This window comes from Papilio machaon, chromosome 1 (assembly GCF_912999745.1).
Source record: "Papilio machaon chromosome 1, ilPapMach1.1, whole genome shotgun sequence".
Taxonomy (NCBI): Eukaryota; Metazoa; Arthropoda; class Insecta; order Lepidoptera; family Papilionidae; genus Papilio; species Papilio machaon.
The window spans coordinates 3,721,765-3,736,107 of record NC_059986.1 but is presented as its reverse complement, the minus strand read 5'-3'; the positions used below and the strand labels follow the sequence as shown (position 1 = coordinate 3,736,107).

The 14,343-nt window shown below is 32.1% G+C and overlaps 1 protein-coding gene across 1 annotated transcript; it reads right to left on the bottom strand.

Moving 5' to 3' along the window:
- Nucleotides 1-1,439: 1,439 nt before the first annotated feature.
- On the bottom strand, nucleotides 1,440-13,281 carry LOC106714202 (long-chain fatty acid transport protein 4). The gene is made up of 12 exons (XM_045686837.1): nucleotides 12,890-13,281; nucleotides 12,398-12,548; nucleotides 10,997-11,234; nucleotides 9,628-9,880; nucleotides 8,774-8,972; nucleotides 7,207-7,317; nucleotides 6,292-6,373; nucleotides 6,064-6,194; nucleotides 5,468-5,618; nucleotides 4,816-4,973; nucleotides 2,915-3,068; nucleotides 1,440-1,808 (listed from the first exon to the last, which is right to left on the bottom strand). The coding sequence occupies exons 1-12, from the start codon at nucleotides 13,054-13,056 to the stop codon at nucleotides 1,648-1,650; spliced, it is 1,956 nt and encodes a 651-aa protein (XP_045542793.1). The 5' UTR covers nucleotides 13,057-13,281; the 3' UTR covers nucleotides 1,440-1,647.
- Between the last annotated feature and the right edge of the window lie 1,062 nt (nucleotides 13,282-14,343).

The following is a 14,343-nucleotide window of genomic DNA, read 5'->3' as shown; positions in this document are numbered from 1 at the left end:
ATAAAACATTGAAGTGAACAAAACCCTTTGAAAGATATTTAATTTTTCAAAAAAAAAATATTCGAGAATCCCAAGTCCCACATCACTCTGGAAATTTATTTTTATAAAGTGCATTTACAATGGCAAAACACTCGTACAAAAGTATATGTCATTTATTTTGAGAAAAGTGAGATAGTAATATACTTAAATTTTTTCCAATATCGCAAACAATTAATATACTAAAACAACAACTTTTGTGAGTATCAATTCCTTAAACGTCATAACAAGCTGCTTAAATGCAAGAAGTAATATATTTTAGAGCTTTAATGTCTTTTCAAACTTATTGCTATTGGAGATTCAATATTTTGAGAATAAAATGTATAAATTATTATAAAACAAAATATACAAATAACTGTAAATAAAGCTTTAAGTACATTTAGTTTTTGTGTTAACAAATTTTACAACACATTCTATGAGTTCACAATAACACGATTTTTATTAACCGTTGAGGATCTTGTACTTCAAACAAGTAATAAAATTATAAAGGGATAGGGGATAGTCCATTAATCGCGTGAGGCTCGAAAAAAGGGGTAGGGGATCCGAAAAAATTACGAAACATCGGACAACCAAACCAAGTCGGATCTTAAGATATCACTTAAAATAATAAAAAAAAGGAAAATAATATTTGACATTTTATATTGAAGTTCTCAAGGTCACCAGTGTCAAATACAAAGTAAAGTACTTACAATTCAAACAAGAAAAAAAATCAGAATAAAGTTACTGATGAACTTATATAGCTTATTGGATTTTAAAAGAAATTGAAGTGAACCAAATTATTTTACTAGACAACTGATGTATTTGACAGCCTTGTCAAACGAATCTTTCCCCTCCCCCCGGAACTTTGACTTAATAAACGATAAATTTAATTAATTTCAATGTCATCCTACTCTTGAATTTTGTGTTATTATGTACATAAAGCAAACAGATAATATAATATATATTTATATTTATTGTATAGACAATTATCACAAACTCATTTAAGCTGTTATCAGCTACGCGTTAAACAAAGAGAATAAAAACAATATATTGAGTCATTGATCTACTTAATATACAAGTATACAAACATAACAAATATTAAAGTTATTATATCTATAATAATAAACATATTATAATCTGTTTATTTTTTTGTTGTTATATTTTTAATCAAGAACTATTGATATATATTTTTCTGAGTTTAGTCAAGTTGTGTCTCAAACTTTAGATACTATTAATAAATATTATATATTTCTTTAAAAATAGATAAGTTTTCATTGTTTATTTAATATTGATCAAGTCAAAAATTACTCAGAAACTGTTTTTTTCATCAATAGAATTTTTTTAGAGGAATCTGTTGTTATGTCGGTTAATTGTCAAATGAAATTCTGTTAAAAAATTGCTTTGCGATTTTGTTATACAAATTATTTTTTTTTATAAACCAAATATTTAATTGTATCAAAATTTGTTCTTGCCCGACTAACATAAGGGTAAGGTTTATTTTGTGACCGCTAGTAACCTAAACACCATATCCGATTTAATAATTTGAAATTATACGAATCGTATACTTCCCCTTACTGTTAGGGGTAAAGTCAGTCGGGTCTTTTGTTATTCAATAACTAGTTGTGACTTTATCTACAGTCTTATTTTTCCATTGCCTATTTTCTCATACTCGTCAGCGCCCAGCGGCAGATAGCGACCTTGTTTCAGATCTAAATAATATAATTTATCATTCTTTACCAGACTTGGATCGAAGCCTTCCTTTTGTAGATCAATTTTCTTCATTTTAAATGTACCTGGAAATACAAAGACAATTAAAAAAAGTCAATGAAAATTTATATATTAGTCGCTAAGAGACGTCATACAATGTCCTAAGGTTTGGTACACATGCACGAGTCGCTGACATTTGTATTCTTTAGTTGTACGCAACTTATTTGTTACGGTTGTCGCCAGAAAAGTCGTTGCGATTTTCAAGATGGCGGAGCAAATCTATACAGTTAACATGAAGTAGTTATGTCTGACCGAATAGAGGACTCGCGTCGACGATTCAACGTTGTTTACTCACGACGCAATGAAGTTAGTAGTAAGTGTACTTACGGTGAGAGAACAACTAAATATTTTGTACCGAAATTGTACAATGCTATAGAATGGCTTAGAAATTATCTACATTATGTGATAACATCAAGAAATTTTGTAAAAAATAAGTTAAGAAACTATTTTTTAGAAAATTTAATATACTACTAGCTGTCGCCAGCAACTTCGTCCGCGCGGAATTAAAAAAAACTTAATAAGTACATAAATATTACGTGAAATAATGTAATAGAATTTATATTCTAAGTAATAGAACACAGCGCCATCTATTTGCAACCTAGATGTCAATTTTGAATTTTATTGATGAATCAACGTACACCGCCATCTATGAGAACTTTATAAAACTAAACAGTAAATAAACACTTGCTATGAAACAATTAATTGATACAGTTTATTCGTTTCCATTCACGACATAAGCGAATATTTGAGATAACTATCCTATCCAGTAAGTTAGACCTAAATACGGGTACATGTGAAATTTGATTGAAATCGGTTCAGTAGTTTTGGAGTTTATTGGCAACATACATCGTGACACAAGATTTTTATATATATAAGATGTGTTAAAATATTTGCTAGAAAGCGTTTCATTAATCGTTACTATTTGGACTGCTCAGTTGAAAATATAAATCAAAGTGGGCTAAGTATAAGATAATGAGCGTCTGTCGCCATCAAGTCTGTGCAATTTTGCGTAATTTTACGAACCTAGTGTAGTGTACAGTTTTTTTGTGAATAAATAAAAAAAAGTTAGTGTAAGTAATAATTTGTAAGATTTACGTTGGCTTGTGTACAAAATTTGTTTAGAAATGATTACCAGTCATATCCATGGAGGTCATAACTCGTATGAAGACAGGTCTGGCGTAGGCAGGCAGGTGTCGTGCGAGGTCGCGGGCCAGCTTGTCCAGGTCCAGTGACCCGTTGGTATCCACAATACCACACATTCCCGCACGACCTTCTGTATTCGGTACCTGAAATTACACACACAGGTTATAAATTTAGTTTTAATTTTAACTCTACCTACTTGAGAGGAATATTTATCTTACTTCTTTAAAAAAAAAAACGAAAGTTAAGATTTCAGATGGATGGATGTTTGTTAGCAGAGAACTCAAAATTGGATGAAATATGACAGAGGAATAAATTGTAGAGTCTGAAATAGCGTATAGACTACCGAGTTTTTTTTTTATTCCACGCGTATGAAGTTACAGACAAAAGCTAGTCTACATGTTTTATGAATGATTTACCCATGTTTGCTTTCACATATTTAAAAATATGCCGAATTTAAAGCCATCAGAGTTTTTATACGCTAATAATTGCCATAATCAAACTATGAAATAATCATAACGTCAAACCCACTTGTATAATTTGTAAAGTTTTGTTATACTAAGATTACATACCTTTAGTCTTTTAATGAACAACTCCGAGTGTGGTAGTAAAAGACAGTAGAAGAATTTTTTTACGTTAGTTTTTATCTTCAACTAGCTTTTGCCCGCGACTTTGTATGAAAAAAAAAACTTAGTAAGTAACCCATGTGTTCTTCCAGACTATGGTCTACACCTGTGCCAAATTTCATCAAGATCTGTTAAGTCGTTTTAGAGGATTATCAAACATCTATCCATCCAAACATGCGCATTTATATAAATACACACGTATGAAATATGTCGGACCATCTGTCAAGGTTATTTTTTGACAAACCAAATCGTTCGGAAACACAAAAAATTTAATGACACCTATATTATAAAATGATTATTGCATGAGGTCATAGCAATTATAAATTGAGAAGGTCATTTACTACGATCCGAGATAACATTTTGCGATAGAAAAAGTAAAAATAATTCGCTTTAATAAGTTGTGCGAACAAGCGCCTTCAAGAACGAATTAATTATACTATTAAGAATATATAAATAATAAAACAGATAATTATCATACAAAGGTCAAAATTATTACTCTTTATTGTACCAAAATAGAAATCATAGAGAAGATTCTAGCAAAGACTGCTCTATACAATATTTTAACATTTTCAAATTAATAACATTTTTTTGTATTTTACTAATATTATAAATACAGTCAAAACCGTTTATGGCGACATCGTTTAGAACGACATACCGGTTAAATTGACCAAAATCAAAGGTCCTGGCTGAATGTTATATACATATCTTTCCTATTAATACCTGTCACCGGTTGTTACAACTATCGGTTTTTACGACTCAATATGAGTAGTCCCTTCGATGTCGTTATAACAGATTTTGACTGTATATAAAAAATGTTTATATGGATGGATGGATCGATTGATGGATGATTATTTGTTTGAACTCAACAGATCTCGATGAAATTTGCCACAGATATAAAACATAGTCTGGAAGAAAACAGGCTACCTATTAAGTTTTTTTTAATTCCGCGCGGACGGAGTTGCGGGCGACAGCTAGTATTCCATAAATGTCACAATAAATGTTTAATATTTAAACATATACAAGGTAAATAGACTTGTTACAGGTATACGTCTTTTCAAATATCTTTGCAGCTCAAGGTCATCTGCGCTCTGGTCAGTACCCTCCCCTGTATCCTATTACCTACCCCTTATACATAAAATACTCGTACGATGTTCCGAGCCGTCAAGATATATGAAAACCTCTATAGAAATCTTAAGCTAATTAGAAATTTTAAATAACAAAATATTAATCAGGACAAAGTCTTGACATGAAAATATTGTATACGTACCAGGACTCCGTATACAACAGCGTCCCTGTGATCAGCGACCCTGGAGATGGCGGCCTCCACCTCAGTGGTGCTGACGTTCTCGCCGCGCCATCGGAACGTGTCGCCGGTTCGATCCCGGAAGTACAAGTAGCCCAGCTCGTCCGCCACCAAAATGTCACCTACAACGACAAACACACATATTACATATTGTTGAATAAGTTATTGAAAAAATATGTACAATGTATTTTTGTTTAGCTGTGAACAGTGAACAGACGAGAGGAATTTAGAGGATCATCCGATGGACCGATGGACCCATGGAGGACCAGGATATTGTCTTCTAAGCCTGTCTTCTGAGTGGTCATGATCACTCAGAAGACAAGTGTCAGGAGGAAGCGACACAGTCTGATGAGTGTGGTGCCGGAGACATAATTTTAGTCGTCTTTCCCTCTTTCTTATAAAGAAAGGACGGGAAGGGAAAGTAGATTTAACGGAGTAGGGAAATATTATCGTTCTATGCGTCCTGTCTGTCATTTAAAGGTAAGTGAACACTGCAATTGCGTATGTTTATGGGTAGCGATCGTATCGCCATTTCGGCGAATTTACGTTGTCGCTTATATAATACAAAAAAAATATCTGTGAAAACCTACGGTTAAAGATTCCTATCAATACTAACCAGATATGAAAGCGGAGTCGCCGTATTTGAAGACATCTCTAACAACTTTCTTCTCTGAAGCAGACTTGTCGACATATCCGAGGTATTCCCGCGTCGGGTTGTTGGGAGATATCTTCCCGATGAATACACCAGGTTCGTCTGGATTTGCCAGCTATAGAATAATTGAAATTTTAAAATAATTACAACCAAAAGTTCAACACTCCTAGTCAAAGACAACACAAATATTTATCAAACAGTACACTCAAAATTGAATAAACTTAAACAAACTTGACCATTATTAGTCGAACTTGTTAGAGACCACGCTACGCTGTATCCATTTGTCAGTCTTATTTTACTAATTTTATATACGCGAATGTTTGGATGTATGAATGTTTGTTAGAAGGTTGCAGAACCTATCAACGGATCTCGAACATTTGGCATAGATGTATATAATAATCTCCAATAATACAAAGTCTACTAATTAAGTTTTTTTTAATTCAACGAGGACGGAGTCGCGTGCGATAGCTAGTACTTTAAATATTTTTTCATCATTTTTTTTAATATAGAATGAAAATGGCAAATATATTGTTGCTACACAGTGGAAACCAGTCACTTACTTGGCAGAGTCCTCTCGAATCTCGTATAGGTTCCCCTGTCTCCTGATTCACTTTGATGATAGCTATGGGATATATACTGGGCAAGATACGAGACACGAAACCTATTGCGCCGGGAGTACCGTCCGTATTGGCTGAAAGAAAAATATATCTTTACACTGCTTCGAGTTTCATAATAAAAAAAAAAGAATTGTAAACTTCTTTCTAAAGTAGCGACAGATAATAAAATACCTATGTTAGCATTGCCTTCAGTAGCTCCGTAAAATTCAAGCACATGTTTTATATTGAATCGCTTAAGGAAATCATTCCAAATCTGAAATAAAAAAAACAAGTTTTCAAAGTACAATGTTACAATTTTAATATTAGCATATTTATAACTTATCTTACTAATATTATAAACATTTGCAATGTTTAGATGGATGGATGTTTGTTCGGATCACCAGAACGGCTCAACGGATCTTGATAAAATTTAGCACGCTTATAGAACATAGTCTGGAAGAACACATACGCTACTTATAAAGTTTGTTTTTAACGCCAAGCGGACAGAGTCGCGGGCGACAGCTAATAAAATATTAAATAATTTGAGAAAATTTAATTTACTTGATAAAATTATTGTTTTAAAACTACGACTGGTATCTGTTCATTATTATGCACATACGTAAATAATGAATTCATTGGCCCGCTGATAATCAGGTCGTACTCAGAAACATGCGAATAAATATATATATATTATATACCTAATCATGTTTCTTTTTGACATCTATTCTTTGTTTCTAATATAGTTTGTGGGAATTTAAACTTGAAAACTTTTACATTAGTTATAAGTTCGATAAAACATCTCCATTGAGAAGTAAATATTATTAATAAAAATAAAAAAAAACTATAAAAGAAATGACAAAAAGTACTGAACTAGTTTTAATTAAAAACAGCTTACAAAATAATAAATATCTATATATATATAAAAGAAAGTGGTGTTAGTTACACCATTTATAACTCAAGAACGGCTGAATCGATTTGACTGAAAATTGGTGGGCAGGTAGCTTAGAACCAGGAAACGGACATAGGATAATTTTTACCCCGTTTTCTATTTTTTATTCCGCGCGGACGGAGTCGCGGGTAAAAGCTAGTATTTATTATAATTGTCACCTGTGGTCTCAGTCCGTTGCCGAAGATGACGCGCACGTTGTGTTGCGTGTCCGCGGGGGAGGGGGGCGTGGCCAGCACGTAGCGGCACATCTCTCCGATGTAGTGCGCCACCTGGTGCAACACTACCTCACTAAACATATCTACTATAAGTACCTATACATAAATACCTAGAACAACATGTACTAAAAACAGAATTTATCTATCCCAGGGTCAAACGACATCAAAAATATATCAAGGGGTGAAAGGCTATTTGTTTTAAGCGACAGTTTTTGCGATATTGACTTATATATATATATATTCAGAATCAGAAAAATTCCCTGATTCTGAATATATATATAAGTCAATATAGCAAAAAATGTCGCTTAAAACAAATAGCCTTTATACATATTATGTAAACTCTCAGAAACTACACATTTATGACCTAAAGTGCACAAAGGTACTTCGTTTTTTATGATACCCTAATCTCTAGTTTGCTTATAATTTTTAAGTCATTTTTACTTTAGCATTATGTATTTAGTTATATAAAATTAAAACATGACAAACCACAGTGGTAATTTGATCATTAATATGCAATACTTAAACGTTTAAAGGTCCAAGGTGAAATATATGCTTTGTTAACGATTATCAACTATACAAGGTGCGGCTTGGATTGATCGTGAATTTAAAAAATTGCTTATAAATTGTTAATAGTTGAGATAAAATTGAGCCTATAGTAAAGTAATGTTTCAAACACAGTACATCACTTCTCGGACTATAGCCGTATTATATCAGACGACCCATTTAACGCTAATGATGCATTGTATCTCTAATTCTTATCGTATATATATAAAAGTTTCCACATTAACAGCTTTAGTATACATCCTTCTAATTCCTATGTAATTAAATAAACTAATTTTACGAATTTGAAAATTATTATATCTAAGTTATATTTCTTAAAAGTGGTCATAGTAAAAAAATGCAACATAGTTTATTGATTTTAAATTAATTACTAGCAAAAAACTGAGTTAAGACAGAAATATGTATTTATATATTTACACAACAGTTTTTCCTCAATCATTAAATAATTGTATCAATAATTATGTACTATATGCTTAGTACGCTGAAAAAACAAAATATATTAGGTAGATTTTTTTTTTCTCTTTATTTTTATAGGGACTTTGGTTCATATGAACATGTCAGTCCCATAGGAAACAACTTACAATATCATTACACATACATTTACAAGAAAATAACAACAACAAATAAAAGCAAATAATGATAACAAGAAAAAGTATTTACTATTTTATAAGGCCTTCAACACCATGCTGCGGACTCCGTCTGCTAGGTCCGACAATGGTTGGGAATAGGTAGAATTGTGGACTGTTATATGTTATTTTATAAGACTAAATGTCTGTTACGGCTTCGCACCGGTGGATGTCTTTTTCTATATCAATTTTAATATTGAAAGAAGTTTAGAAACTAATAAACTCAAAAACTACAGCACCAATGTAGTTTTTGAGTTTATTTGTTTCAGAAATATAAGAATACATATGTTTCTCCTTTATAATATTAGTATATATCAATTTACCGTAGCCTTATATTTTGCGCAGTCTGGGAAGAATTGTGACGCTGAGAATTTGCTCTTGAGAATAACTGTGCATCCGAACAGCAGCGCCTGACCCACGTTGATGACACCCCCCGCGGTGTGGTACAGCGGCAGCGGACAGTATATTGTGTCCGAAGACTGCAGCCTCATGTGATGTATAGCTGATGCCATGAACACGAACCTAAAGGGAAACATGCTTCGATTTTATAGATGGCAGAACTAGAAACTCAAGGTATTTTTTTAGACCTTTTTTCTACAAAGCGATAAGCCTTCTTTGGTCAATGTACGTACTATTGATAGTTCTAGTCCCTTAGTGAAAATGGGGTCTTACGCGTAAAACTTTCTTAAATAATATACGGTGGTGCAAGGGTTAAATGTTTCATATTCTGAATACAAAATATGAAATACTGTGATACCATCAGTACAACAGATTCAAGTGCTGTTGCAAATAATTTGATTGTTGGTGAAAGTGAAAATGGGGCCGAGCGGGAAAGTAAAACGGTTGAATGGCGTAATGTGGGCACAAGCCACTCGATGTACGGTTTACTGACGCGGTTAAGCACTTCGATAATCAAAAAAGTTGAAATAATAGAAGGAATCAAAGACTACTCAATACAAATGTCTACCGTGTCACTACGTTTTTTTTTTGTAAGAAAATTAACTCGCCAGGTGTGTTTTTGGCACTGAATTAGTAAAACATTAGTACCAGCTACAGCAAATGATTTGGTACATTTAACTTACATGTTAATGCTCATTTAGAATTCAATTGATAAACTGGAACAACAGCTAAAGAATGTAAAATCTATGTTAAATGAATGAGTAAAAAAAGTACTGACCTAGAATTAGAAATTACAGCTGCTTTCGGAAGACCTGTGGTACCAGAGGTATAGATATATAACAATTTTCCATGGAAACCGTCTGCATCTGCCAAACTCCAAGTAGCTGGAGGTGTGGTTTCCAACATGGCCGTGAAGTCGCGAACACTGTCACCGCTGCCATCCGCCGAAGATTTCGATGGATTTAACGGCCGATGCGTGAATTTAAACAATTTGATTGAATCTCCGAGCTCACTTGCAATCTCTTGTACGGCTGAAATTAACTCAATTATAAACAAACTTGGCTAGGCTATAAGGTCAACAAGTGGCCGCATGTTCGTTTTCTATCGTTTGGGAAAAAAAATGCAATGTAAATAGGTACATGACCTTGAGAAATTTATTTCCCATCCCCACCTGTCAGTTGGACAAAAACTAGATCCACTTGAAATTCAAAAATGTATGCAAACAATTCATTTTTTGTCTCAAGCAAAGATGCATTGTATGTTAAAAGTATATGAATAAATATTATGAAAGCGAATGTTTAGATGGATGGACGGATGGATGGATGTTTGTTTGAAGGTATCATCAGAACAGCTCAATGGATCTTGATGAAATTTGGCATAAATATAGATCATAGTCTGGAACACACTTTAATTATAAAAGATTTTTTTAATATTTTCTTTTTAAATAAGGCATTATGTGAATTAGTATAAATATATGAATGTAAAAATTAGTTTTTTCACAATTACATACTTAATGGGTTCAAAATTCAATCAGTGAAACCATTTTTCCACAGAGTGTCTAATAATTTGTGTAAAACGCTAATAAATCATAACAATCGTACAGTCAGACACATGAATCATACATAAATTAAAAAAGCCATAAAAACTTTATGATCTAGTTCTGAAAAACATAAAACTTTGTCATATACTTAATAAAAAAAAGTTACTACTGAAACTATGATTCAACAAAAGTTAACTTGAATATTCATGTGTCATCATTTAACCACAAAGAGGTTTAAGACTACCAATTAACCAATCAACAAACAAACAACAGCAGCAACAGCAAACCAACTCAATTAACCACAAATTAGGTAGATTTGACATTGACACATATCTCTAAATTTCTACGGAGACATATACAAGTAGCATAACAATGTTTTTCTTCACCATAAGAATCTATATATATAAAAGAAAGTCGTGTTAGTTACACTATTTATAACTCAAGATCGTCGAACTGATTTAGCTGAAAATTGATGGGGAGGTAGCTTAGAACTAGGAGACGGACATAGAAACTTTTCTATCTTGTGTGCATTTTTTTTTCCGCGCGGACGGAGTCGCGGGTAAAAGCTAGTGTTAGATATTAATACCATTTGTAGTAATATTCTTACCTGCCTGATATTCCTCGGAAAATATCAATACATCACATTTGGCCACGTTTATAGAGTGTATCAAAGCATTTCCCCGTTGATTAGTATTGATGAGTGGTGTTATACCACCCAGCCTTGCATTGCCTAGCCATAATGCTGGCAGTTGTGGGCAATTGTTAACCAATAAACCCACAACATTTCCTTTCTTTACACCATTGGCTTTGAGTACTGCTGATACACGTAAACTGAAATCTTCAACCTAGAATAAAAATTCTAGAATTTTATTTTTTTATATGACAAACGGGGAAATGAGTATTAGATGGTCTAACAATAAATGATCCGATGCCCATGGAATTATAATATATTTTTAGCAATTACCAAAATGATTATATTATGTGTAATGTGATAATGGTATTTTTTGCATATAATAATAATGAAATTTACATACTTAGACATTTTGTAGAAATGGCAAAGTTCCTAAGTAATGTTCTGCAGAACCTTGAAAGTTATTTTAAGGAATAAGTGTTTTAAAATGAAGCTGAAGATTCTCCTATGCCTTCTGTTAAAATTAATCTAATAAAAGTGTATTGTCAGTTTTATATGAAAAAAGAAAATATGTTCAGTAAGAAAAAGGAATTGTGGGAAAGCAAAGGGATTTCAAAAATATTTTCTAGTGTCTTTAATATATCTTACAACTCATAAATTCATTTAACAGTCTACCATATTTTTAAATATTTATTCAACAAAGGTTGCTACATTATACATATTATTGATGTGTTACAAAGTCCATGAGTTGATAATTAAGTTTATTGTTAACCTTGATAATTAAGTTTGTAAACCTTCAAATCAGTTAATTTTTTTCCTTATGCTGGTTTTTTTCCGGTCTAATCTCATGACATAGTTGTTTGTCAACTTACACATTTGTCATTAGGATTCTTTGTTTTAAAAATGAATTTGCCAGGCAAGTCAGTGACAATGAATGTATTAACAAGCAATATACTAATGTAGGTTCTTAAGATGTTCTTTTTCAATAAAAATTTAATAGAACTTTTAGTCTATGTATAACATTTACTTGGCCTACTCTCATTAATACGGTGAAATAATAAAACTGCACTTTAAGCAAAAATAACTTAAGTTTAAACATACAGCAATTATATGTCACAAGTACATAGCATTTGAGTTGTCATTCATTCACGAAAAAAAATATTTATTTAAATTTATCTACATTTAATATCATGTTTTTTAATCTAATTAGATTTTTGAAAATTGTGTTTTCATGGATAAATTATTAAAAAAGTTTCTATTACAGTTCAATAAGATTTTTTACGTTATGAAATATTAATATTTAGAGTAACCTAATCTAAGTTGACCAAAAAAAAAAGTTTGCACAGTGATTTCAGGATTATTATGTTAGTTACAAACCTCTTTGAAAGTCCAAGTTTCATCTTGAAAAATAAAACAAGGTTTTTCTGGATGTTGTTGGACTACAAAATGAAATATATCAGGCAAAGTCCAATTCTTCCTTGTCAGCTGCCATGTTAGTAGTAATATCTTGAAGTAACAAATTAGTGCTCTAAAATTAAATAATAATTAAGTTATTCACTGCTATAACATCACAAACATAGAAGTACTAGGTATATTATATCACATCGTTGATTTACACATTTGTAACTTGTTGAATATTAATTAAAGGAACAATCTTGAAGGAAATACACAATACATAATTTCATATACCATATAAGTAGTTTTACATAATACTTTTATAGTTATTTTTGTACATATAAATTGTTGAAGGTACTGTTATATTTAAATCAAAAGAGGAATTAATGTAAATGGTAAAGACATAGTTCAAATGTATAAACAGGTCAAGTTACTTAATAACTTAGTAGGACAAAGTACAAGCCGGAAGTTTACCTGATATCCCTTGGAGTAGTCACTAGTGCAACGTAGCACCATCTTGTATGGAATATTAGGGCATACAAAATACCTAGACCGAGCCCCACGCCACATGTTGCGAAGAATCCGAGAAACCACCACACGGCACAAAATGCCGCTAAAATAGCGGCCACTATGAATATCATCGCGACCGCTTTACACCACGAAGCGCGGTTAACTGTTACAAACCAACAACATTGTCGATGCACACCGATCGTTGAATATCTTCGCTTCGCCAGGTCGCTAACCCGTTAAACTTGTTTAACGAAACAATATAAATTTTAAACTGCTCCCGCCAAAATTCACAATGTCCATTAAAATTAAATTGCAATAATACTCTTAATTTTTTCCCATATGTGTACATTTAACGTGATTTATTTTCTTTTAAAATGACTTTGATTTCAGATAACAAGCAATTAAAATCAGACCAAAAATATTGTGAGTATTTTTCAATATTCAAATGGTCAATACGTTTTAAGAATAGTTAAAATATGCATCGAGATAAATAGTAAACATTAAATTAATTAGAATAGGAGACAATTAGACTAGGAGAATAGAAGACAAATGTCAATGTCAATTATCAACAGCCATGAATTCCACCAATGTCAAAATGTCGACTTTGACAATGTCAACTTGACATTTATTGTTTTTACCATAATTTGAAGTCGTGGCCTTGTTGGTCAAAAGGTCATAATTTGGTTATTGTTACTTGGACAAAATTTTATTGTTAATAATGCATAGCCCCGCTAACTTATATCACTCAGTAAGAGTGATACAATTATAATCTTTCAGACCGAGAGAGAGAGAGACCAGAGATTTTAACAGTGGTAGATCCCGCAACAACAATATTTGTTGCTTCACTATTTCGGCGAAATCGGCCGTTTGTCCGTTTACACCACATAATTTAAACACACCTGTCGTTGCATGAAATATACTTATCATTTTCTCGTTCATATATTCTTTATTTTTATTATACTACTAGAAGTCTAAAAGTAAAAAAGTAGCCTATAATATGCCTGTGTGCATCAGATACCTTCTCGTCAAAATCAGAGTTACTAGTTTTGTTTTTATCATATTATGCTATGACATTTTATAGAGTTTGTTTTTTATCAGTGACCGCTGTCCATAGAGATGTGCAGCAAGGGAAAGATTTTTTTTGTCAGAATAGAAGATACAGAAGTATAATAGAATAGAAGTATATTTTACATCTTCTCCCGCGTCAGTTTTGTTGCCGAAATAAGTTGCCAGACAGTTATCGCGTCTTTAATCTCATTAACCACGACCAGTGAAGGTACCTCTTTTATGATAATTAAGAAGTAAAAAATCACGATATGAAAAGGATAAAACGAAACTCCAAAACTAATCATGAAAATACATTTTATTAGCTATTCTACTTGTAGGAAATAAAGACCCAAAAAAAATTCATACAAAAG